We start from the raw sequence: 25,768 nt of genomic DNA on the forward strand, positions 1-25,768 counted from the left end.
CATAATCACTAAAAATAATAATATGCATATTATATTAATAGATAAGTACATTACACATTAAGACTGCATCATGTTTTGTAATATTTCAAACTGTAAAAATCATCGAATTTTTTTCATTTAAATTTTGAAATATTTATTATTAAAAGCTCAGTTGATTCAACAAACGAATTTTTTTATTAATTTAAATTCGACATTTTTATTTCTTAAATACTGACTGTTATAAAACCGTAGTAACACGGATTAGCGCGCGGTCAGAAAGAGCGCTGCTGATAGGTATATACATATATCTATATCTATATTGTATGTAGACCTATAGCTTGGGCTGCATGCGTGTGCTCGTCCGACAACCTCTGAATCCCTCAGCTTTTCCGACGGCTTTTCTCGGCAAAGGCTACCTTCGTCTCTTTACCTGCAGTCAGCAGTATCCCAGCGACAAAGGTTCTCAACCATTTCTTATTTGTCTCTTGACAACATCTGGACTTGGGAGTTTAGCTCGAAGACGAAAATTTTTCGAAGCCGAAGGCCGACTCCCGCTGTTGGCAATCTCTCAACTCATCTCTGCCGCCACATACAGACCACTCTGCATGCTGAACAACCCGAGCATGATTTTAGTGCGCATAATCCGCGTTGAAATAGTCCAAGTCATTGAACCAGGTGGACTAGTGGAGTATTAATACTGCATCAGAAAGAAACACTCCACTCTTAACGCCGTAAGCTTAGTAGTCGACATCGCTAGAACTACAATCAAAGGGAAGAGATGAAAAGGAGGAGCTAAGAAGTACTGTGCTATTGTTATTGGATGTTGAAAATGCGTTTAACTCAGCCAGCTGGGGCGAGATACACGAGGCACTACGGAAAAAGAGGCACCCGCATATATAAGAAGGATGATGTCTGACTACCTGAAAGACAGAACCCTATTGTATGACACAGAGAACGGCACAAGGACCTATAAAGTAACCAGAGGGGTCCAACAAGGGTCAGTGCTTGGCCCATTATCGTGGAATATCATGTACGATGGAGTACTTAGGCTTGAGCTACCCAAAGGGGCAACAGTTGTAGGATTCGCTAACGACATTGCAGTAGTGATAGTAGCAAAGCAAAAGAAAGAGGTGACGGAAATCGTTAACGAGGCAGTAGGTATATTCCACGAGTGGCTAAAGTAGACTGGACTTGAGCTTGCTAGCCATAAAACAAAGGCTATCCTTATACCTAGTGAGAAGAAAATAAAGACGACAATAACACTGATAGTTGTCGGACACGAAATAGACTCTAAGCCGTCTATTAAGTACCTGGGAATCACAATGGACGCCAGACTAACATTTAAGCAGCATCTCGAGAGGATGAGCAATAAGACAGCAGAAGTCAGTGCTGCACTATGGCGACTAATGCCAAATGTAGGTGCACCAACACAGGGTCGACGGTTACTTCCAGCTAGTGGAACTACATCAATTATGTTATACGGTGACATAGTTTGGGCAGACGCTATGTTGGTCCAGTCCTACGCACGAAAGCTGTCAACAGTTTATAGGAAAAGTGCATTGTGGGTTGCTTCTGCCTACCGAACAGTATCAGAAGATGCAGTGTGCGTTATCTCAGGTATGCCGCATATTGACCTTCTAACGACAGAACGAAAGAATATATACGATGAAACCCGGCGTGGTGACAATACTCAAAAGGAAGTTCAAAAATCCGCGATGGAACAAACCCCAGCCAAGTGTCAAAAACGATGGGAAAAGAGGCGATGGAGGCACTATATTGCGTATTGTTAACTGGACCAAAAAACGACGCGAGGAAGTGAACTACTACCTTATACATTTTAGAAACTTAAAGGGGTCTTAAACACCTCACAGATTATAAAACAAATGCTGTAAATTTTCTTATTTTTCGTATAGGGTATGTAACGCGTTATTAAATATAAGCAGTTCTACATGAACAGAAATTAACGTAAAAGTATTTTGCAATTTTTTTATTAAGAATGATTGCGATTGAACTTGTCAAGCGAATTTTGGCCATAAATGGTGGATTTTGGTACACTGTGCCCCAACGCGCGATCATACGGAAGAATGAGATGCTAGGATGCAGTGAAATGGGATTTTAGGTAGTCAAATAAGAACACACAGGATATAGGGGAAACGAGGTACATTTTATTCCTTCTAGCGATCATTTCTTCTACATCTTCTCTCCCCTAGTTTTTCTTGCGGTCCCGTAGGATCTCTGCCAAGATCTTTTTATGTGCAGCTCACTCTGAGCATTGGTGCAAATGCTTCAGGCCCAGGTGGCTGCAGACGTAGCATCTCGACTCTTCCTCTCTCTTCTTCCGGAAATACTCGGTACACTACTGCTGCTTCATCCGCGCGCATTCTTCCTTGTGGCAAGCCCGTTTCGATGTGATATATTACAATGATCTAAATGTAATATATTATGATGATGGTGCGGCGCCTTGCTCATGTCTTTCGAGATGATAATGCCTTTGGCTTCGGCCGATTTGCTTTAGTCGATCCCTTAGATCGGCCGGGCTTACGCTTACTATCTAGCAAATTCACCGTCGGCGCGCTCGCCGTTACAATTTTCCAAGGTTGCCTGCGCGGGCGGGGAAAGGATTTTGGGATCGCTTCGTTTACGGGTCCGCCACTTCTCTCCGTCACTGCGGATGTCGACCCATATTTACCGGGCCGTTACTCGTGCTCGCGCTTTCCTCCCGCCACTGCGTCCGTCGGCTTGATCTCAGACTCGAGTTCACACGCTTCTGGCGGGTCGTTCATCGCCTTCACCTCGCAAGCATGATTATCTTGAGTAAACGTTGAAGTTTCTCTCTTAAGAGAACGCACTCTATCCATTAAGTAAACAAACCCTGGAAGATAAGTGCGTACTCGTGGCCTTTAGCAGACTTCGGCAAGGGGCCCATGATATCTCCAGCTATCCTTTGCCAAGGCCTTTGCATCGCACGTTTTTCCATGAAATCTGGTGACGCGTGCTGTTCGACTCTGCTCAGCTGACAGAGATTGTATTGCCACCTTAGGCTACTGTGATCTGTTATGACTTTGAATTTATAACCTTCGATGTACTGGTAAAACTTGCGTATGGCGAAAAGCACGGCCAACCATTCTCGTTCGCTGACCGTGTAATTCCTCTCTGTGGGAGTGCATACTGTGCTGGCAAATTGGAGTACTCGGTTTTGTCCGTCTATGCACTGCGTCAACACAATGTTGAGCCCTGTATCACTTCCATCAGTTTGTATGACGAACTGCTGATTGAAGCACGGGCAGTGCAGTACTAGAGCCAAGGCGATAAGAGTTTTTATGGTCTCGAATGCTGATTGCTGTTCATCGCCCTAAACGGACGGCTGATTTTTCTTTGTCAGCTGAGTTAAAGGCTCGGACAACGTTGCATAATTTTCCGGTTATTGTCTATAACACTTTTCAGCTGCGGCGCCAGGCTTTTTGCGTTTTGTTGTTAAGACGTACGTAAGAGATGCTAGTAGAGTTTTCTTCAGTGGTGGTAGTGCGCCGTACTCTTGCCCGCTCGCCAGTACGGTTTTGGCTTCTTCGGAAACTGTCCCAGTCGTGGCAGTTCATATGAGGGATCAACCTCTGTTGTTCTGGCCTCAGATTTTTATGTAAGATGTCTAATTAATTTTTCAGGCTTATTTGTGGCTTTATTTCCTTCATTATGCCTCCTAGGCATGTCACAAAATGGGCTCGTGCGCGCCTTAGTATCTTCTCTCTGCGTCCGTTTTTGGAATCGCCTGTTCGTGCCGTACCGTCTTGTCGCCGCCGTATAGAACTCTTCCCAGCTTTGCTACTTATCTTTGTTGTTTTCGTACTATTCTTCAGCTATGCCCGTAAATACGAATAGCAGATGCTGCGGCTATATCCTAGTCTAACCCTATCGAGTCCGCGAACAGGAGATAGGAAGGACGGGGTTCGTAACAGCATAACGCGCAAACTTGTAGATAGAATAGTTACATATATTGATCACTTTAATTGGTTACAATAGTCGCGCGCGTTGCGCGAGAGGACGGTGTCCGGTAGACGAGCCGAGGATTCGGTGGCACCAATCTTGGCTTCGGCGTCTTTATAGTCACGTGAAGAGAGTCGTGAGATATACGGAGATGCGAAGCACGCGTCGAGCACGACCTCCGGTGTCCAAGGTCAAATGACGGAATCTGGTTGTTCATAACGAGAACGCGTCCCTCCTAGACAAGCTGCTCCACTCCTTGGAAGGCTCCTAAGTAGCTGCTTCTCGACGTCAAGCTGGTATCGAAGGTGCCAGCCATGGGAGTTGATGTTCGGATAATGCTCGTCGACACAATATATAAATTCACATATTACAACATGCCCGCTGAATTTTACAGTCGTAATACATAAAAAAGGTACTCGTCGCGCCATCTACTGGTTGACGACGATTTCGTGCAACGAGACAAGCTCGAGCAAATGCGAGGATAGTGCGCATGCCTCGCGTATATACTCTAAGCGCATACTATACTGTATACTCGGCTCCGTGGAGTCAGACTATGCGATACTGTACTATACTCTCTCTTGCCTGTTAGACTCTGAGCTAAACGGATGTACTGCCGACTTGTGGCTTATGCCACTTACTTTCAACGATAGATTTACAATTATTATGAACAGTGTCTTTATTTATCCACCACTCCAACATGGTAGCAGTCCGTGGTTAGTATGTCTGAATTTATTAGTATGCCAACCTTCGGGGAGGTATAGAAATACTTATAAAAAAGTGAGGTTAGAAGAAGAGCCACGTGGAAAAGTAGTTTACGATTACTGTTAACAAAGTGAATCGCACAGTGAAAATTATACAGTGAAATTAAAGTAGAATATTCCTCGAAAAATTGATATACTTGTAAAGTATTGAAATTTGAATTTTCATGTCAAAACGTCTGTCAACAATAAAAAATTTTCAAGTGAAGATTAACCGGTCAAAAAGAGTTAAAGTAAAAAAAATATATGCTCAGTGACGAAGATAAAGTCCTCAGCTACTGAAAAATGAGGAGATTTTTAAAAAATAATTAAAATTTATGCAAGCAGATTGAAGTTGGCAAGTAAAAGTGGTGAAGTGCTATTACAGAGCACGTGTCAAATTTAGAGGTTAAGCACATGTTTTCGTGGCTTAAATATATAGTAAAACAAGAGAAAAGTACAAAAGAAATAAATATGGCTAAGCAAGCTAAAGTAGAAGATATTCTAATACCCGTATTCGACGGGGCAACTTATTCTAGCTGTATATTAGAATAATGATTTTACTAGAATACAAAAAATGCAAAGATCCAGTAATCAGACAAATGACGGAAGATGAAAAAAAAGGACAAGGCATAATGGAGAAAGATTGACCTCAAAGCAAGAACAATAATAATAAGATTAATTTCGAATAAACAATTAGAGTATGTTGGCGAATGCACAACGGCTCTTGAAATGGTACAAAAATTCGATAAGATGCATCTGTCACAGTCTACAGCCCTGCAAATAATATGCAGAAGTGAAATTGAGGAAATTAAACTGAATAACTATAAATAAGTTGGAGATTTTTTTGTAGAATTCAAAAAAGTTACAAACGAGTTCAAAACGGCTGGTGGTAAACTAAAAGATACTGAAAAGTTGAGATATTTAATCAGAGCCTTGTCACCAAGCTACAACTACATCGGAGATTTTACAGATGTTATCCCAGAGGATCAAAGAACAGTAGACTACGTCAAGTCAAAGATCAAGGAGAAAAATATCACTCAACCAGATTCTGAAGACAAGGTCAACCCAAAGGCGAGTCTTCCGGCCAACAACAGGGCAACTACACATCCGAAGCATGGCTGACACAGGTCTGCAATTCAGAGGTAAATCAGGTAACTGCGTTAAATAATAGTAGCGAAAATTTATGAAAAATAAATTGGGTTCTTGATAGTGGCTGTACAGACCCCATTGTAAATAACGATAAATTCTTTGATAAATTCACATGTTTAAAAGAGCCTATTGATGTAAAATTACCAGATGGTAAAAATTTGAAAGCTACTAAAATCGGAACTGTAAAATTATTTTTTAAAAATTATTATAATGAAAAACAAATAGAAGTCGAAAATGTTTATTATGTTAAAGGTATCAGACAAAATATATTGAGTTTATCAAAAGTCACTGAAAATTATACAGTAGTAGCCAAAAATGATGATGCCAAAATTTACAATAAACGTCGAGAATAAATAGCAGTTGCTAATAAAAAAGACAATCTATATTTCATGAAAAGCTTCGTAGTTAAAAAAAGTACTAAATCAATGTATGTTTATTCGGTCAAACTGACTGATAAAGAGACATGGCATAGGGCACTTGGCCATGTAAATTTTCAATATTTATCAAAATTAGTAAATAACAAATTAGTCGAAGGCCTGCCGTAAAAGATTGAGAGATTTGAGTAGTAATAAAGATAGAGCTACATATGTAGTGCTATCTTTATCGCTGGGTTTCTAAAAGGGTAAAAATATACACGTGAAAAATTTTTGACATCAGCCGTCTTTGAGCAAGGACAGAGCACCTCTTACGTTTAAGATACGGCTGCAGTTCCTATTTCACAGGGTACGCAGCGCAGTCTCAGGGAACGGTGCTGTCTGTTTCTTAGTGGCAGCCAGTAACTCGATCTGTACGCATCAACTTTTATTAGACCGCAGCGTCCCTTTACGGGCCTCAGCGTTCCCCGCCATCAATGTCCGTAGCTGCCATATACAGGGGCAACCGCTGTACCTGGCACTGACCGCTACGGTCCCTCTCTACGAAGAACATTGCGCTTTCGTACTTATGACGTTGTAGGTACAGCTGCGATCAGAAATTCTCTGTGTAGATCACCATAGAAAGTTTTAAAAAACATAGAGGCAATAAACCGGATGTCAAAAAGAAATAGAAAATAAAGAAATAAAGATGAAAATTGGAATTTACATAGAGATGATAATAGAGAAGAAGTCTCAAAAGATAACAAAATAATAAAAATATAGATTTCAATATAGATGAAGTTCAAGCTAGAAATGTTAAAATTATATTAAAGATAAGAATATAATTCACATAAGGAAAAAGGGAGGACGGAAATATGGGTAAAGACGCGAATATGGGTAGAGATGTCGATTCCGACAAAAAAAAAAAATGTAATTGCGAAGATCGGAGATAGATGGGAAATCTGAGAATAAAGAGATAAAGACAGAGATCAGGATAACGATGAAATTCGTGATAGATCCAGAGTCATAGATAAATGTATAAGGATATCGATGTAGTCAGAAATAACGATAACATTAGAAATACGTATGAAAAAGAGGACTGATAGAGAAGTAAATAGACAAAGTTTAAGATAGAGATATAGGTAATCTGCTAAAAGTTATAAAAACGTAGATCTACATAATAAGTTTAAGAAAGAAAGATAGACAATTGGAAACGCAATAGATACGACATTAGAAATTGAACTAGAGTTAAGGTAACGATAGATTATCCCTGAGCGACAAATTAGTTTGAAAATGTATAGCAAGCAGAAATAGAAATCGCGACAGAGATCAACATTGATAAAGAAACAAACTCGAGAATGAAGGTGCAATCTGTGAACAGAACGCTAGAGAAAGAAATAGGGATCAACTCGCAATGCGAGGGGTAGGTGTGTAACACCCCGTACAAGCACCGCAAAAAAATTTATAAATATTAAATACTAAATTATATGAAACAACATTTTTGATTATACAAGATTACTTATGCTCCCCCACTCCCAATATGAAGCTACGCGCCACAGCTGACAGCTGAGCTCAAAGCAGCAGTACAACAGCAGCGCCACGAGCCAGCCAGCGGCAAGCAGCAAGTAAGCGGGAAGAGCGCGCAACACGCGCCTATATCTATATAGACCGAGCGGCGAGCGCAGCGGCGCAATTATAATATAAGTGTATAAATGATTTTTGTATATAGGTGTGAATGAGTGTGTGCAAGTATGAATGAGATGTCAAAATTTTAGTAAGCATGCTTATCTGGGAAAACCTAACGGATATTTCAATAACGTAGGTCCATGATATAAAAACTTGAACAGCAAAATGAGTTAAGGGGGCACAACATCTTTAAGGGGATGTGAAAGCTAAAAACACTGTTTTTCTGTTCCAAATAACTTTTTTAATAAAGCTTGCAATGAAAAACCAAGACCAGAGCGCCATAGTGTTGAGTTTAGTGACTAATTCTACCGAAAAAAAAATACCAATCGGACTTTTGGTTTTTGTAAAAGTTGTGAAATATGTGCGGGTGTTGTCAAACATCAATTTCTTATTAACTTTTTCTAATTTGAAATTTCATCAATATAATGAGCAGAGCGCCATAGGTTTGAGATAAGTGAATCATTCTACTGAAAGAAAATGTCAATACGGCTTTTAGTTTTTATTTGGCATTTGAAATACTAAATATCCCGTGGCGGATTTGCGAAGCTATAGCTCCCACCTCCCCTTAAATAAACAATTAAACTTGTTCATAAAAGGATCGGGGATGTATGGAATTGTCAGACTTCAAAGGATAAGCTGACTAGGCTAGTTAACGGGCCCACGAAAGTATTGTTTAACGATAGGATTTGTGGGGATCCGGTGTTGGAAAGCCACTCGCGCAGAGCTTGCTCTGCCTAAGCCACAAAAAAAACACACACACACATGCACACATTTATACCGACATTTTCTAAAAACACTTGATTTGAACTTCTAAACACACTAAAATGTATTTTCTAGAAGTTTTGATAAAACTCAAAATTTTACTATTACAAAGCTTTCTCTAGGAGGAAGCAAAAGATTTGGCAATTATAAATATCATATAGGGATGCTTAATTTGATACTGAAACGCTTGGATCAATAAGATTACCAAAGATATCAAGCACAATCAATCGACATTATTTTTGATTGAAAATACATTCAAACGTACTTCTAACGTATTTTTACACAAATTCTAGAATTTACTATTGCAAAAAAACTTTCTTAGGTAGAAAGCAATACTTATCGAATCGTGCAAATTTAATAATTCTGTTACTATTAGGCATTAATCTTGAGCTCATTCTACTTCTTCGATGTATAGAAACTATACAAAACCAAGTTTAAGATATATTTATAACTCTAAATAATGTTAGTTAATATAATCTAACTTTTCTAGATATTTTATGGCGATTCCTTCTAACAACCCATCACAACGTCACTTGTACTGTGTAAGCTCCCTTATACCGAGAATTGGCAATTCAATGCATGCAGCCGTATGCCTAAGCTGTAGATCTATGAATCAGAGAACCAATCATATATTTATGGATTTTATATCTGCACGATCTACTGTTACTGAACGTGCAGCGCACGCTAAATACATTGATGTACTTATTGGGGAAGAGAAACACAAAGACGATGTCTCTGTTCCAGTTATACCAGCAAAGACTCTCAACGAGTCCCGAAGAAAAGGTGAAAGATCTAAACTACCGAGTAAGTTTGATATACTATTCCCTTTGAACTTTTGCTATATCACTACAACTATATAATTTATCATTATTAAGGGACGTGATACCGCGACGATGGCCAGGATAAAATACGAAACCTTCTGGGAGCACCGCGCCTCTTCTTTGAAATCGTGGTTTCTGACATAATTTATTTTTCTTCCTTCTTTAAAATCGCGATTTCTAACAATAATTTATTGATCTAACAAGAGATTTTTAAAAGTATAGCATCAACTTACGTGACTGTAAGCATTCATTTGAAAGCTATCAAAAGTAATTTTATATAAAAAATGTTATCAAATTATTATTTCGTAAATGAAATAAAGTAGATTGTTATTTGGCTATCTATTTTCTATTATTTTACTTTTTATTTTTACAACATGACTTCTGATCGGCATTGTGTTACGTGTTATAATACAATAACCTACATAACAGGGCGAATATTTGGGAACCGATGCAGTTGCGCAGATGATAGCTGCATACCATGCAACCGTGATGCCGGTAGAGGTTCGCATGCGCTAAGATTTTTCTTTAAACGTAGGATTTGGCGCGATCACCAAGTTTGGGAGAACGCTAAGAAGAGGGGAAAATAATCGCACACAATGGTTAACAGTTTATTGCACTCTGTATTTCCCAGCCCTTCCCTACAACGCGGTGGCTGTAGTACCTCCCGCGCACAATGTAGCCACGCAGGGCTGACGCTCTCTCTCTCTCTCTCTTTCTCTCTCTCTCTCTCTCTCTCTCTCTCTCTCTCTCTCTCTCTCTCGCCCTTTTACTCGTTCTCTACTCGAGGATCCCGGTGGACGGCCGTCGATTCTCCCGTCGGCGCTTTCCGAAATCCTCGTGGACCTGGTGGCGGCTAGCTTCCCTCTTCTCGTCGGGATGGTCGCTGGCTGGTCCAAGCGTTGGCACTTCCTAATGCCAACGCGCTGTACCTGGAACTCACTCGCACAAACGGCGGAGCACACAGCAGGCGGATAACCGTTTTAGGGTATTTGAAAATAAAGTCTTGCGAAAAATATACGGGTCGAAGAAAGATGAGGAAACCGGGGAATGTAGGAGACTGAGTTACACAATCTGTAGGCATCACCAAATATTAACAGACTAATGAACTCACGCAGATTGGGATGGGCAGGATACGTAGCGAGAATGGGAGACGACCGTACGGCATCGCGTGTCATGAAGGACAGGCCGATGATAACGCGATCTCTAGGTAGACCTAGACGCAGATGGGAGGACAACGTAAAAGCGGATCTAGTAGAAATAGGACGGGTGGGTGTCGATCGGAGGGGTGCATCTTAGGTGGGATTGACCCAAGACAGGGCAGCGTTGAAGGCTTGCGTAGATGAGGCAATGAACTTTCGAGTTCCAAATGCCATTAAAAAAAAAAAGTTTTGTGTTTGAATCTTCTTTTCAGTAACTAAGCACTGAATAACTTTCTTTCTGACATATTCAGCTTCATTGCTCACATTTCTTACAGATATCTTAGGCACGACCACCAGTATACTGGTGGGACAAGGAGTTTGCAAGTGCACGTAGCGAGTGTCACTAAACCAGAAGACGAGAATAACGGGCGTGGAAGAAATACTATAAAACTGGTATAGGCAAGGAAATAGTAGATGCCCGCAGATGAGAAATGGAGGACGCTAAAAGGAGTCTTGAGAAAAGAATCTGCGAAAACAAACGACGGTGCCTTAAGAAATTACAGGACGAGGTCGGACAAGACCCTTGGGGTCGACCGTATAAAATAGTGATGAAGAAGATTAAAAGAAGCTACGTGCATTCACCAAAGTGCCCGGAACTATTGCACCAAGTAGTGACCACACTGTTTCCCAGGCAACCAGAAGAGCCAAGTGTCATCGAAATAGGTGTGAATGAAAAGGCTATCCCTCCGATCACGATTGAGGAATCGTTAGCCGCCTGCAGAAGGGGAGGAAACAACAAGGCCCCAGGGCCGGATGGCATTCCAAATATTGCATTAAAGCATGCTATTCATGCTTATCCAGAGGTCTTCGTAGAGTTGTACAATACATGTCTAGAAGAGGAAACATTCCCCACAAACTGGAAGAAACAGCGACTAGTGCTTCTGCCAAAGGGAAAGAAACCACCCCAGGAATCCTCATCATACAGACCGCTCTGCATGCTGGATACCCCAGGCAAGGTCCTGGAATGCATTATCTGCCTTAAAATGGATCATTTTATAGAAGGAAAAGGTGGATTAGCAGAATATTTATATGGTTTCAGAAAAAAGCGTTCAACCCTGGACGCAGTTAGTCTAGTGATTAACATCACACAAACAGCAATAGAGGGAAAAAGATAGAAGGGAGGAAAAAAGTATTGCGCTATGGTTACATAAGATGTCAAAAATGCATTCAATTCGGCCAGATGAATTTAAATACACGAGGCACTCCAGAAGCAAGATGTGCCCTTATATATAAGAAAGATGATGTCCGACTACTTGAAGGATAGAATCTCATTATATGACACTGAGGACGGTACCGAGACGTATAAAGTTACAGAAGGCGTCCCTCAAGGGTCAGTACTTGGCCCACCGACTTGGAACATCATTTACGACGGAGTACTAAAGCTACAATTACCTGAAGGAGCAACAGTCTCGGGCTTCGCTGACGACATAACAGTAGTAGTAGTAGCAAAACATAAAGAAGAGGTGACAGACATAGATGAAGAGTCAACCCGTATAATACACGAATGGATAACAGAGATGGGTCTAGAATAAGCCAGTCAAAAAACAAAAGTTATTTTTATTTTCAGTGGGAAGAAAATGGAGGAAATCACACTGACGGTGGATGAACATGAGATCGTTGCTCAACCAACCATCAAATACTTGGGCGTCACCATCGATGCAAGACTAAGTTCTAAACAGCATCTGAAAGTAGTCAGTGATAAAGCAGCAAAAGTTGGCGCTGCTCTATCACGATTGATGCCAAATGTAGGAAGGCCAACTCAGAAGCGTAGGTTACTCTTAGCTAGTGTAAGCACATCGATTATGCTAGACGTTGTCAAGAAAGGACGTAATTAAATGCAGGAGACGATCGAATGACGAAAGCTAGAAAGAGATCCCGGATGCTGCAAGAAAGAAGACGATGGCTGAATGACAAACAATATGGGACGCTAGTGGCAAGGGGCGATGGACTTATCGCCTTATACCAAGGATAGAAGACTGGATTGGAAGAAGACATGGGGAAGTTAACTACTACCTCACGCAGTTTTTGACTAGGCATGGATGTTTCCGGGCGTACCTGCATCGGTTTAAACTTGACGACCGTTAGAACTGCCCAATATGTTCGGATGCAACAAAGGATGTTGAGCATGCCTTTTGCAAGTGCTCATGATATCAACAGAATCAAGAGGAACTTGAGAGTTATCTTCAGACCAGAATAACTCTTGAGTCGATTATGACGGCCATGCTGACTTCAGAGGATGGATGGTGCGCAGTCAGCAATTATACAGCAGATATTCTCAAGAAAGTCAGAAAGGACGAAGAAGACAAAAGAAGGCGAAGAGGCTGAGTATGTACGTGTTTGTGTGCGATGCAGAAAATAAAGGATGACTATAGTGATGACGACCACATCAACCAGAAGCGGACGAAAGCCTTTCGCCCCCCCCCCCCCCCCCCCGAGAAGCATTGCTTGATGGTGGTTTTGCGGGGTCCAGGGGCATAGAAAATGGAGCTAGGCACCTTTACCGAGGGTCGATAGAGGAAAAGAGGGCGATCCTTTTAACGACTGGGTGTTCTTTTCACCTGGCCGTAAGAGGAATGGGTTTAGTCGGTGTGAATCCGACACACGGCTGATATTGGGGATGGGGCTGTTCCGACGACCTAATAAACAAAGTCATGCTATGGTCTTTCTAAGATTTTCCCTAATACCTTTCTCCAAGAGAAAAAAAAGCACACACACTCGTACAGTTTTTTGGTCGTGCGAGGTATCAAGTAACCATGGGTTGACTTGAGCCGTCGGAAGCTGAAGCGTATCTAACTCGTGTTTGAACCATACTTGCACAAAGCTCTCTCTCTCTCTCTCTCTCTCTCTCTCTCTCTCTCTCTCTCTCTCTCTCTCTCTCTCTTCCGGGCTCTATTTCCCACTTACTATAGGTGTACTGGCTCGCCCGCTCCTGCTTCGCTATTAACCTTTAACAAATCTATATGCTACATAATATTGTACTATAATATGTCATGCTGGAGAGATTATGACGAATTCAGAATGTTACTCGTCATAGTACATATTAGGACACTGAGATTAAATTTAAGTAAATGTGCAATATTTACTCGCATATATTCATATTATTCTTGTATTTATTTTTCTATCAATATGTTTTTATGACCTAAAATTAGCTATGTGTAGGCATTCTGCAAAGGTTAAAATATTACGCGTTCCAAAACGAAATTCGACTGCAAGTTCAGTAAAACATCATCATCAGAAAATGTAAGCTACTTAGCATTACGGAAAAAGATGTTCATATTTCTTAGTTATGTTTTTATAGCTTTAAAGCAAGCTACATTTAGGCTTACTGCAATGCAGGTTAATATTATTACACTGTGTAATACACTAGTTGCACTTAACAACAAAAGTTGCCTGCAACAAAATAACAAGTTATTATCAGGAAATGGCAGCACGGCTGTTTTATCAACATCACGTAAAGATCTTCTGACTATTATTATTAAAGTTTAAGGGCACATTAGTACCGTGGAAAGTATAAGAACTGACTGCAACCTAAATAACAAAGAAAGATTTTAGAAATATTTTGAAAATATTTTTTAAGATATACTAAGGGGTTACCCCCCCCCCCCCTCATGCCCCTGCTCGTTTCGCTCGACAACCCTCACGTTCAGTGTAATTTGGCGTGCTAGTGGTGTCGTCAAGGAGAACTCGTATTTTTTTATAATAAAAAAAGTTTTGCCGCCTCTATAACACTTTCAGTTTTTATTTTATTTATTCTGGTTTAGCTTGTATAGTTCATACAAAAAAGTATACATACATAAATTACAGAATTCTTATGCTAGGTAAATGAGTCCAAGTTACCATGAATTTTTAATATGTAGACAATATATAATGTATGACATTGGCCATAGAAACAAAAAACTTTATTGACGAAACGGGTGAGGGTAAAAATTTTGAAAAATAAAAATTAGAAAGGGTAAAGATTAGAAATTAAAAATGTATAAACTGAGATTTTGAAATGAAAAAATTTATAAAACAAAAATGTTGAATTGAAATATTGCGAAAGGTGATATTTGTAGTTAAAATATTGCAGAAGCGATATATTTAGGAATTTCCAAATTTAACTTTTCGAAATTCTACCTTTCCAATATTCTGGGACTTATAATTTAACTTTTTGTTATAATTCATTTCTAAATTTCTGCCTTTTAAATCTTTATTTTTCAAAATTTTTACCCTCACCCGATAATAACATTTGGTAATCGTTTATTAATTTTTACTCTATATTCCAAAATTGGCAAAACCTTTTACATAATATTATAAAATATTTGTTCTAATTCGTTAAAATTTTTAAGACCTATTATTAATTTTCTTGTTTAATTCTATTTTGTTATATAATTCTTTGATTTGTTGTTCTTGCGATTTTAACATAGATTTATGTAAATAAGCATCATATTTTTGCTCAGATTTAATATCCTTAAGTATCATTTTTTCATATAGAATCTCCAAATTAGACTATTCGTTATTTTCATATTCTTCAATTAAAAGTTATCCTAATTAAAAAATTATCTTCATACTTTATTTGTATATGTAAAGACCGTATTTAGTGTGGTGAATACGGGCTGCGCGAGTACAAATAATTATTTATTAATTGTGAACTAGCGAAGACTCAATAACCTATTATTACTGCTTGAGCTGTTATTATTACTGAGTTTTATGCGTGGACAGAGGTACTAAAATGGCTCTTGTTAGTAGTTTTCCGCTTAGCTACTGTTAGTCGGACAGCGGACTGTCCGCGGTTAGGTTTAGAAGCGAACAATGTTTAGCCTGCTCTTGCTCTTAGGCGGACACTGGTCTATCCGTGTTTACAGTTGATGTTCCCTTGTCTCTTACCTTGTTGGAAATGGGCTGATAATCCAAGTTAAGGCGTGCTTTACGGTTATTGGAAATATTTATTATAAATAAAAAGACATCTAATTTCATTCAATTGTTAAGGTTTGTTTTTATTCAGCACGGACCAGAGCACTTCGCTTTGGATATAAATTTGATGTTACAGTGTGTGTATTCTATTTATTGAGTTGTTTCATTAGCTTTTTATATTATTACTTTTTATGACGTTACTAAGAATTTCTATTACGGTATAAAGGCGACTTACAATTACAATCTTTCTCTCACACAGTGGATGAAGGTAGTCTCCTTTTTGGTGTGAGTGATGCTGACTTGACTCAATTTCTCGTGACGAGTATTTGAACTTATATAAGCTGCGGTTTTCCACTAACGCCAGATTTATTGATAGACCTTTCCCTACTTAGCACTAAACTCTCGACTAGTAATTAAAGAGATGTACTTTTGAACTGTGTGCAAAGTTTGAGTGTTTTCTACGCACTCAATAGGCGATACGCACGAATTCACAGCCCTCGTATTCTATCATCAGATATAGCCGGTGGCAGTTGCTCAACTCGCGTAAAAAGGCGTTGCGTGGATCGGCTCGAGAGCTTTCGAAGCCTTGCGGTCGATGCAAGCGGTTGTAACATTAAGATGGTAAAGATAATCGTAATCCAATCAGCATTCGCCACCCAGAAGTCGATTTCGTACATATTGGGGTCGTATGCGCGCAAGGAGTGCTGATACGCAAGTCAAAACACTCTCTGGTGCTCAGCACGAAGTGTTTTGCAACGTGCGAATCGTTGCTCTGTTTTAGTCGGTCACGTATACGTTGTCTGTGTAAGTGCACGATTGCAGTCACACATGTGTTGTATATGAATATATATATATATATATATATATATATATATATATATATATATATATATATATATATTGTAACGAGTTGAGCACCACAGCCAACTCGTAGCGGTATGAGTACCGCTGCGCCGCGACGAAATCGCGTAGAGTCGCGTGCGCGATAATAAACACGTGCGAATTCGGCAATAGGCGCGAAAGAGATAGAGAGGGCGAGGGCGCGGGCGAATCCTTCAGGAGCGCGCTGAGATAGCTCTCGGCCTTCGCTAAACATACACGCGATTTCGCTAAGCTTTCCAAGGTCTCGCGGTAGTGTTAGTGATGTGCTGTGTCCAGCGACTTCGAGAGGATTTTTGAGTGTGTGAGTGTGACGCGGAGCCCGGTGACCCCAGCCTGAGCATAGCGGTCCAGGGTGGTTACGGAGTCTTGCGGCCTGTCCAGGACTACGAGCGTCTTCGACGAAAGAGAGAAGGTTTGTGTGGCGCGCAGTGCATGAGAGAGTGTCTAGTGTGTGGATATCACCCATGCGAGGGTGATCCGGCGCGCGCGACCTTCACGTCGATACACGCGTGCGAGCGCGAATGTTCTAGCATCGCGGCGAGTCGCAAAGTTGTTGGCGACTCGCGTATTATAATTTATCATTGTAACTTCACGGTTATTTCGCGACTGACAAATATAACCCTAGTCTTTTTATTTAACGTGAGTCGTCGTAATTTCTGAACCTCGTTCGCTTATTTCCGATCCTTGTTCCTTCCTGCAAATACCGCCGCCTCCGCGGGCGTTATTTAAGAGCATTTATTTAACGCAGTTGAGCAGACGAGCGCGCGCCGGGCTGCGCGCAGACCCAGCAAACAGAAGCAGCTGAAACAGCTGCATGCAACCGTGGTGTTTCGCGGGTGGAGAGGAATCCTCCGCTGCATCAAGAGAACGCGATCCAGTCGTTCGACGAATTAGTTGTTGATCGAATTCACACCCCGTTACAATATATATATATATATGTATAAATATACAGGGTGATAAATATACACGGTGCCCGTTTAAATTGGGTCACCCTGTATATATATATTTACATATACAGGGTGACCCAATTTAAACGGGCACCGCTATAACTCGTCAGGGACAGCCACAATCGAAAAAATGGTAGAGACCAAAGTTGTTGCGACCTTGCGATGACCTTCAGTGCCGCAACCGAACATACCATTCTGAACGTAAAATTTACCGCTCTTTCCATTCCCGCAATAAAAGAATGGGGTTCCTATTTAAAAATCCAAAGTTGACCTTCAAATGACCTTGAAAAACGCGTTCAAGGTCAAATCCAAGGTCACCATCGGGTTGCCCCTTCGATATCCTACAACTTTAGTCTCTACCATTTTTTCGATTGTGGCTGTCCCTGACGAGTTATGAGCGGTGCCCGTTTAAATTGGGTCACCCTGTATATATATATATATATATATATATATATATATATATATATATATTGTTTGATGATTTTTACAGTATTCCTGAGTTAATATAATTGTTTAATTGATTATTTAAACAATTTAAGGTACTTTTACGCAAAAAATCAATATTTCATTTGTTTAATTTAAGGTGGTGAGGTTAAGCAGCATCTTAATAGAACATTTTATTCTTAATTCAATGATTGTGGAAGTTTGGGAGAAAGAATTATATTGCCATTAGCGTATAAAATTCTATCCATTCAATTACAGATAGGCGGATGGAGAGAAATGAGAGAGGCTTAAAGCCCCATAGTCTGGTTGTTAGTAATTAGCTTGGTGCAAATTACGAATAACAACCAGACAATTATAAAAAAAATAATAGTTAAACATTTAGCTGCACTATGTATGTAGGTATGTATGTATTTATTAATTTTATTAATTTTTTTTTCCTTATAGAGAGAGAGGTTAAAGACAAATTCATTACGGACGATATGGTACCGAATGCTACCACCTGTGTGGGACTCTCACCCACTAAACCCTTCGCTACCGTTAGCTTATAACTTAGCAACGGCAACAGAATCCTCTCTGTCCTCCTTACCGACCCTGAGTAAGTTGGACCTAGCTCTTTCTCCTATATGACTTACCCGCGGTGACATCATTAAGTATTCCTTCGAGGGAGGGGGGGGGGGCAAAAGGCTTATACACCCTTTTCTAGTTTATGTGGTCGTCATCTCGTCTTTTTCTTTCTGCATCGTCCGGGTGTCTGCTTCTCACTGCATCGTCCAGTCGTCTGCTTCTCACTGTATCGTCCAGCCGTCTGCTTCTCACTGCATCGTCCAGCCGTCTGCTTCTCACTGCATCGTCCAGCCGTCTGCTTCTCACTGCATCGTCCAGACGTCTGCTTCTCGTCTGCTACTGTCATCTTTCCAGGCTCCTTTTTCCTTTTTCTTTGCCGTGTCCAAGGCGCGCTTAAATACAATGCAGCTGCCGGAGCCAGCTACATGTTTGCAGCCTACTTCCCTTTGTCCATCCTCTTTGCAGAGAAAACAGATAGCTTCCATCTGGCATTGTGCCATGCAGTGATCAGTACCTCCACGCTTAAAGCAGAGGGTCGATCTATCTGCACCATTACACTTGTCCTTCCAATGCCCAAAGCCTAAGCACTAGTGGCACCGCGCTACCTTTACATGCTTCCTAATCTAAACTTACAAGGCTTACGCGGATGTGTCCTATTTCTAGGAGCACCTCGGCCTTTCTCTCGCTGAGTATCACTATGGCCATTCTAAGGCCCCTCGTGTTTGGCCCTATTAGAATGGCCCTCTTACTATTGTCTGGCTTTCCCAGGGCTTCTTCTATAGCTGCTCTCACTACTTCTTCCGTAGCTTCTGGGTCCATGTCCCTTATTTCCAGGGTAGCCTTCCGTTCTTCCTTCTTGACCTTTCCAAGGCCCAGCACTGCTTTTTCTATTTCTGCAGTAAACGCCGTCCTGTCGGACCCCCTTCCCAGTTTTAGGAGGACGTCTCTACTTTTTATGTGTTTTACTTCCAACACTATTGTTTAACTAGTGTCAGAATTAACCTTTCGGATTTTCCCCAGCACTTCCGCGTACGTCTTGTCATGCCCCACTTTTACTAGTAGCCCTTCAGCACGCTTGTTCTTGTTGGGTCTGACTCTCTCCCGTTGATCTGATGCCTTTCGGTGTCTCTCGGAACAAAGTTCTCACGCTGCATCGTCGCTTTCTCACGTCGCTGTCTCTTCCTGCTTTGCTTTTCTTTGCTCTTCTTTTCTGGGCTGCTAGTCGGGCTACTTCTCGGTCTCTTAGCTCCTGTGCTTCAAAGTACAGCATCTCTTATAAGCTGACCTTGTTCGCGTCTTCTCGCTTTTTCCCGTACCTCGTAATAATATTCATAATATTTGACGCCATGCTTGTAAATTTCATCCTTATTATCCCCCCCCCCCCACTTTGTGCATCTCCTTCAACTGAGCCACTAAAACTTTGAGTTTTTGGGCCCGTTTTGCGATGTCTTCTATGCTGCTTGGTGTGAACTGACAATCCCCGATTAGGTTATCTACTTCCTTTTCCAGCTTCACAATGTGCTCCTCTTTTTCCTTACGTGTCTTTATTGCTTTCTGCCTGTACTGTCTGTATTTGCTGAGTTGACAATTTAGTGCCCATGCTTCTCACGCTGTTATAAAATATGTCATTAAATTTAATGTTGTAAATGAATCTATTAAAAATTCAGATTTATAGATGAATTTCAAAGAATTGAAATTAAAAACTTACATGAGATCAGAAAATAATGATTTTTCATCATTTTTATTAAAAATTGGTGATGAAAAAATTGAAATAGGATTTGATATAATATGAGAATGCTACATACACTTACTTGTTCCTCTTCCACTACGTATCCCCGCAAAAACACTACTTACGCCATAAGTTCAATGAACTCTTTAAAAGCGGCCAAGAAGAAGCTTGTGTTGTGCTTTGTGAAAGCTTTTACACTTCGATAAACAATTTTTCTTGGTTAAACATTATCAACAAAAGAATTGCGAATCGAATTTAAAGAATACACAAAGGCAGAGCAATGATTATTTTAATGGGCGCTATCATTTATTATTGCATTCTACATGATAAAATGAGTAATCTAGAAAAAGTAATCAAGAACAATAATAAATATAATTATATAATAATAAATATAATTATAGCGGGGCACTAATTAATGGACATTAATTGAGAGACAAAATGTATGAACCGGTGGCGGCAGCAACGGTTAATTTTTGGATAATAAAATAAAATCGCAAAAGGTATGGGATTGTAGTGTAAGAGCACCACGTCGCATCCGGCAACTGTCCACAGAAGCAGCAGCAGCAGCAGATACGCAATTTTCGGCTGCATTTTTAAAAGTCTTTGGATAATACAAGAGGTCGAGTCGCTTGCCGAGTGCTTAATGCAAGGATCTGCATGACACGCGGAGTTTCCGATATAGCCCATATACTGCAAAATGCTCTCGCGCGCGCTCGTTAATGTAATAGCTTAATGCCGATCATACCTGGACGGAAAAAATGGAGCAATATTTTTAGTTGAGCTCGCATCAATGTTGCTGGAAAGCGACGCTCCCGCTGCAATTTGTGTACCATTGCCCTGAATTAGTCGCGTTCTATTTGTTTCTTGTGTTACATAATGTAGTGCACTTGTATCGATTCGACGGCTTGGTAAGACTACAGCTACAGTTCGTTCACAAAAACAGATGTGGGAGCGGACTGCAAAACAAAAAGAAACGATGTAATATAGTATGAATATATGGTACATCATCATTCGCCGTATATGTATAGTATTTATAATTTACTTATACTTACTATATACTTACACTTAAGTCATTCGCTGTACATGCTACGTATAACAAAAAAACTGCTACTCAATTCCTACTTAATATAAGTACTAGCAAAAAACTTACTCGCTAACGCTCACTATGTAGTTATTAAAAAATATATTTATTCTGATACCATGTGATGTATTAAACATCATACCAAAGGGATAAGATTTGATTTACGACGGACAAAACACCAGATAAAAAGGACTAAATTTGACGTCAAGACACAACTACATCACTATAGACGATAAATGGAAAATTGCGAAATGTTCGTCATGGTGGTGGTCATAGTTTTTTAGATGTCCTTTACATCGAAATCTGACGATGACACAAATTAACTTAAAAAAGGCGCGATATAATATAGATGTTAATATAGATGTTGATATCACATAAATTGAACTGCTTCGATTAATTGTTAGAGTCATACAACAGATATATGACATTGTGATTGTTTTATCTCGGTTTTCTAATATACTTAACACGGGGTCTGTTGCCATATTATCAAGCGTTTATTAAAGTTACTATGTCAGTTCTGTCTGTTTATTATTTAATACTATAAATTCAATTGTAAACTAATATAAATTTTAAGTTAATAATATTGTAGTCTTTAATTTAAATTGAATATAATAATGATAATTTCAAATTTATAAGTTTAAAAATATTAAATGAAAAAGTATATTAATTTATTAATATAAGCTATGTTTTGTGGGCGCGTGGTAGCATGGCAGCCGGCAGGGTAAATTGCGTACGTTATCTTACTAGTAATAATATTTATTATTTTAATTTAATGGTTTAGTGTTAGCTATTGACTAAATATAAGTGTATATATATTTTATTTTTAATATATTTTCTTTTTTTAAATATCATTCATTGTTTTTCATTATTAAATATATTTAGTTTTAATAAAAATGGTATATTTTATACTTAAGACTAAAATCACTAGTAAAATTTTTACTTGTCTAGTTTTTTAGGTTGTTCAACAATAACCAATTCTCTTCGTGTATTTTACACGATGAAAACTGGGTAAAATTGGCCCCTAATCTAACATTTTTGAATATTCACAATTCAAGCGGGCGAATTTAAGGCGTAAGCCTGGGCGAATGCGAAACAGTGATAGGGACCGAAGGTAAGGCAGGAATTAAGGTAGCCAACTGATGCATTAGGCAGGGAGCGCCGGCCTTACCGGGGTGGAGCTGGTCTAATACGGGACCTTCTCCGGGGAAAGCTACACTGAGAGACGGACCCGATGCCCTCTCGGGGGCAGAGAGTGCTGGATTAACCGGCATGGTGTGTGTCTGAAAATATGGTCCTCACCGAAGAAATCTCTCAGGGTGGAAAAATATAGGTATGAGAGATAGTGACGTATAGAAGAGATGGGATTGGGCACTACTTTCACACAGAGGTGGACAAAACAAAAGAAATGTAAAATTTTTTCCGATAACATAAAGCATTAATATCTTTTCCCCATATATATCGTAAAGAAATATATAGAAATATAACACTTTTATACTTTTATTTACTATTCACAAATCAATTTATGTGTGAGATGAAGACAACACTTTTCTAATTAACAATTCGCCTAACAAATATATATATATATATATATATAGAAGAATTGTAAAATTTGTTACGGTAATATGAAGCATTTTTATCTTCTCAACGTATATGTCGCAAAAAAATATGTATAAATCTCAAATCTATGTATCGTTATTCACTACTAGCAGGATCCGCTCGCTGCGCTCTCGATTAATATAATGATTAACATAATGTTTTATTTAACGTATATTATAACACAAAATTATATTTGAATTATAAACTATGACGATGTGTTTATACAATAAGAGATACAATTATAATAACCGTCATGACGCCTCCGGGACTATGTATATAACAGCTATCTGTTGCAGCTACTACCGATGCACGGTAAGTCGCGCGAGCAAGAGAAAAAAACAGCGACACGCATGAGGTAAGAGAGAGAAAGACACTCGAGTATTGTTGCCGCACACACGCGACTTCCAAAAATCTGGAAAGCGAAGCAACGCGTTAAGTCTTGCAGGGCCCGACCTAATGAGCCAAAAATTCTCTTGTTGCCTTATGCCACTTAATAGCCTTAAAAAGTTAGTAATATTGTGCAATTATAGTATGATATTTTAACGTTGAATATACATGCATTTGTAATGAATATTAATTATTTATTTCTTTGCAGCTACTCTACGTATGCAAATATGTGAATACAAAAAGGTACACTGACGCTCGCGAGCTCGGCTGCGCGTTTTATTCTCGGTAGGCAACTTTTTCTCTTAATACGTGGAAACGACGAGAAAGTCACAACTGTCTTTTGGTTCTCATAAATGAGGAGCAACTCCTTAGCTTAGGCTGGCGCTCGGAGCTGAGAGGGGGGACGTTTTCGCAGCTTCCGCATTACAACCAACCAATCCACGAACGTTGCTGTGGCTCCGCAAGAGTTTATAAAGGGGCCCAGTCGCGCGCGAGCTCTTACTCGTTTTCTGAGATCAGTCCTTACGGACCTCTGCTTCCTCTGGCACGTGCAAGCGTCTTCACGACATCTCCTCGACTCTCGACAAGAAGCAACGCTCGTCGCTCAGGGCATTAAAAGCACCGTCATGTCAAAAGGAATTTCTTCTTTTAAATCAATCCGTGGTTTTAAAACAACTTTACCAAATTGTTTACCGCTAATTATTACTGCCTGTATACAGATTTGCATCATTTTCCTCACTATTAATCGAGTATTACAAAGCCCATCATTTAAATTTAAATTTTTTACCAAAATAATTACAGCACCTACTTTTAAACGCAATTTATAAGGCGGTAGGCCATTAGGCGTCAGTGTCAAATTTCCATAATTATATCATTGATTGATAATAATTCTGTTGGAAGTAAAGTTATATCATTGTCCATTTCAAATTTGTTGGAATATTTTCCATGAGACGGCGGGCCCAACTGGCAGGTAAGAGAGCAGCAATAGATAACTTGCCGATATCGGCAAGTTACCGACCATGTGGCGCTAGCGTTGACTATGTATTAATCTACCTGAGCGCAGGTAGATGGCGTGCGAGTATAAAGCATTGGAGAGAGGGGTTGCCCCGGGTATATAAAGAGCTCCGCTGCACTGACAGAGTCATTCGCTCACTGATAAAGCAACTAGGCCGATAGCATGAACTGCTGATCTCATCTACCGACCAATCGTCCGGATACTTAGTATGCAACAAGCATAGCGCTCGCGGTAGGTTATCCGGGGGATTATCCCTCTCCCCAAATAGAATATCAGTTTGCGATCTTCTGTACATTATGCACAAATATATAAATGATTCTCTTCTCTAATAAAAGTCTTTTCAACCTGATTTTATCAACCTCCCACCCCTTTGTCTTTCTCTTTTATGGACAGGACTGCGGATCCCTGCCTTGACTGAGCCGGTAATATATAGATGTGGACGTGAGATAGTGGTTCTTCCCGAAGCATCTCTTTATTGCGAGACCATTGATCATCACCCGTAGTGTCAGATGATCCTTGGTCATTAACAACATTAGTCGGCTGTGCTTATATCGACGGTCGAGAATGAGAAGCAGTTAATCCAGACAATGGAAATCCAGACAAAATCTCAGAATGCAGCTACTCCCGAAAAAGTCTTGGAAAACAGCTTCTCCAGAAAACGAGCCAGAAAGCAGCTACTCCAGAAAGCGTGTCAGAAAGCAGGTAGTCGAGAAAATCGTCTAACAACCAGATTCTTTTTTCGAGTAGCAAAAAGCAGCTACTTCGGAGTTAGTTTAAAAACCAGACAATTTTGCGCGCGAGTCAATGAGTAGACATCTCAGACAACTTTAAAGTATTCGATTAGGCAGGAATTGATAGTGTTCAAGCGCGGGCGGTTGCTCACACGCACCATAAGGGATGGGGCTCTTTTTGCGTCCTGTTCTCCGGAGATCTCATTGTTTCTTTCGCGAGATAAAATCTTGAAAAGTGATTTTATCACACTTTAGAACGGTGAGCGATAAGTAAATTTTGCAGGGAGCTACAGCTACATCCACTTGATCATAATCCCTTATGTTGGGGGTGAAAATTATAAAACGAGGCTTTAAAATAAGTTAAAAAAAACGGTGAAAAAATATCCGCAAGTGGTTTTTGAGTCCTTTCGAACTCGATAACCGTACTGCGATCATCCCCCATTTTAAGGGTGGAAATAGGGGTGCGGGAGTGAAAAGGACAAAAAAATTCGCTGGATGAAAATTATTTCAATTTTCGGTAACAATTATTCTAAAGAATGTCGTCCCAAATCTTTCGCGAAAAGCCCGTACACTGCAATGGCGCTGCGGTCAAACGGTAAATTCGCGATTCAGAGTTTTATGCGTCGAATACGAAAAATATGAGTACTATTGTTGAAAAAGGACTCAGTAGCGCCGTAGATACACATAAAAGATATCAAGTTCTCCTGTCAAACATGCTCTGGTGGACGTATTATTGCAGTAGCAGGGGCTTTATTGTCTAAGCGTGTTGAACGGTATACCACAGCCGAGAGACGAGATAGCGACACACAGATATAAGAAGCTGCGCATG

General features: G+C 39.9%; 1 protein-coding gene across 1 annotated transcript in view; it reads left to right on the forward strand.

The window, feature by feature from the left end:
* Positions 1 to 25,768, forward strand: part of LOC100679968 (venom dipeptidyl peptidase 4) — a 297,831-nt gene that overhangs the window by 13,875 nt on the left and 258,188 nt on the right. Inside the window, exon 4 of the mRNA XM_031925590.1 lies at positions 9,141 to 9,454. Within this exon, the coding sequence (XP_031781450.1) occupies positions 9,141 to 9,454 (314 nt within the window). The remainder of the gene's footprint in view (positions 1 to 9,140; positions 9,455 to 25,768) is intronic.

The sequence above is a fragment of the Nasonia vitripennis genome (assembly GCF_009193385.2).
Source record: "Nasonia vitripennis strain AsymCx chromosome 3 unlocalized genomic scaffold, Nvit_psr_1.1 chr3_random0002, whole genome shotgun sequence".
Lineage (NCBI taxonomy): Eukaryota > Metazoa > Arthropoda > Insecta > Hymenoptera > Pteromalidae > Nasonia > Nasonia vitripennis.